This window comes from Bactrocera latifrons, unplaced genomic scaffold, assembly GCF_001853355.1.
Source record: "Bactrocera latifrons isolate USDA-ARS-PBARC rearing strain unplaced genomic scaffold, ASM185335v1 scaffold_82, whole genome shotgun sequence".
NCBI classification, from domain to species: domain Eukaryota; kingdom Metazoa; phylum Arthropoda; class Insecta; order Diptera; family Tephritidae; genus Bactrocera; species Bactrocera latifrons.
Window position 1 is genome coordinate 233,742 of NW_017537512.1, and position 1,342 is coordinate 235,083.

The 1,342-nt window shown below is 27.3% G+C and overlaps 1 protein-coding gene across 4 annotated transcripts in view; it reads left to right on the forward strand.

The window, feature by feature from the left end:
• Nucleotides 1-1,342, forward strand: part of LOC108976963 (scavenger receptor class B member 1) — a 65,838-nt gene that overhangs the window by 44,849 nt on the left and 19,647 nt on the right. For all 4 annotated transcript variants that reach the window (XM_018946424.1, XM_018946423.1, XM_018946422.1 and 1 more), the window contains 2 exons: nt 601-692; nt 856-1,016. In XM_018946424.1, coding sequence (XP_018801969.1) covers nt 865-1,016 — 152 coding nt within the window. In that variant the 5' untranslated portion in view covers nt 601-692; nt 856-864. The remainder of the gene's footprint in view (nt 1-600; nt 693-855; nt 1,017-1,342) is intronic.

Here is a 1,342-nt window from a genome sequence, read left to right on the forward strand (position 1 = left end):
AAATGTTAATAAAAAACACTAAACTTAAATTGCTATAAAATATAAAAAAATATATTTTGTTTTAAATTTATTTTTTAATACCTACATATATACTTACAGATGTACATATAAAGCCACGTTTCAAAAACCATTCAGTCACTTTAACAAATTCTGCGTATAAGTTGACAAATATTAAATCTAGTTAAAATTGTTAATAAAAAAATATGCAAACCATTTAAGCAAAGTAAAATCATGAGCATTAGTCCCAGACTAATTTCATATATTTTTAATATTTTATTACTTTTTTTTTTGTTCTTTAACTTTTTTTTGCAATTATTATATGTCTTTGCTTTTAATATAAGTACATTATACTTTATTATTTATGCGCTGGTTCAATAGACCGACAACTGTCATTGATAAACAATGCCATTTATTTTGTTGCAGCATTGCCACTATGCTCAATTATTTCCATGCGCTTGTGTTATAAATATTCTAACTACTTAACATTTATAATAATTTTATCATGCAATGAAACGTTTAATAATTATCGTAATTATTAGCAGCCTCATTCTTATGCGTAAATCAAATGTTTCATTATTATTTTTTTCTCTTACTTTACAGGCGCCTTTTTGTTACTCGCCCTTGGCATACTGGCCATCTCAACAGCTGTGCTGGTGAAAATCTTTCAGCCTTACGACTTGATTTTCAAATGGGTAAGTATTGTTAGAATTTTATGGTTTCAGCAGCTGCAATGAATTATATTTTAAAATTTAATAATTTTTGGCTAAAATTAATCATTTTTATGGCAGCAGACGAACATTAATAAATAAAATATAAAATTTACTAACTTTTGTCTGAAATTAATATTTTTTGTAGAAACTGACCATGTCGGATGATGGCGAGATCTTTAATTTGTGGGCCAAACCACCGGTAGATCTTTACATAAAGATTTATCTATTTAATATAACGAATGCAGAGGCTTTTCTGGCAGGACGCGAAAAAATGAATGTGGAGCAAGTTGGACCTTATGTTTACAAGTAAGTGACAATTGAAGAGTGGGGGGACTAGTGAGCATAGAAAGTGTGTAATTGACTTTGTAACTTTGGAAATCGAATTTTCTTTCTTTAGAGTAACTTAAATTATATGTTAAAAATGTAGAAGTTAAAAAAAAATTAATTAGAAATATTTCAGTTTTTAATTGATTTGTTTTTTGTTTTAATTCTTAACATTAAACAAATTGTTTTTAATTTTTTATTAATATTTTTCATAATTCTCAATTGGTGTTTTCCTGTCTCTTATACACATCTAGATGTGTATAAGAGACAGCTTAATAAGCAGTTCACGACCACAGCTGAGTGACTCC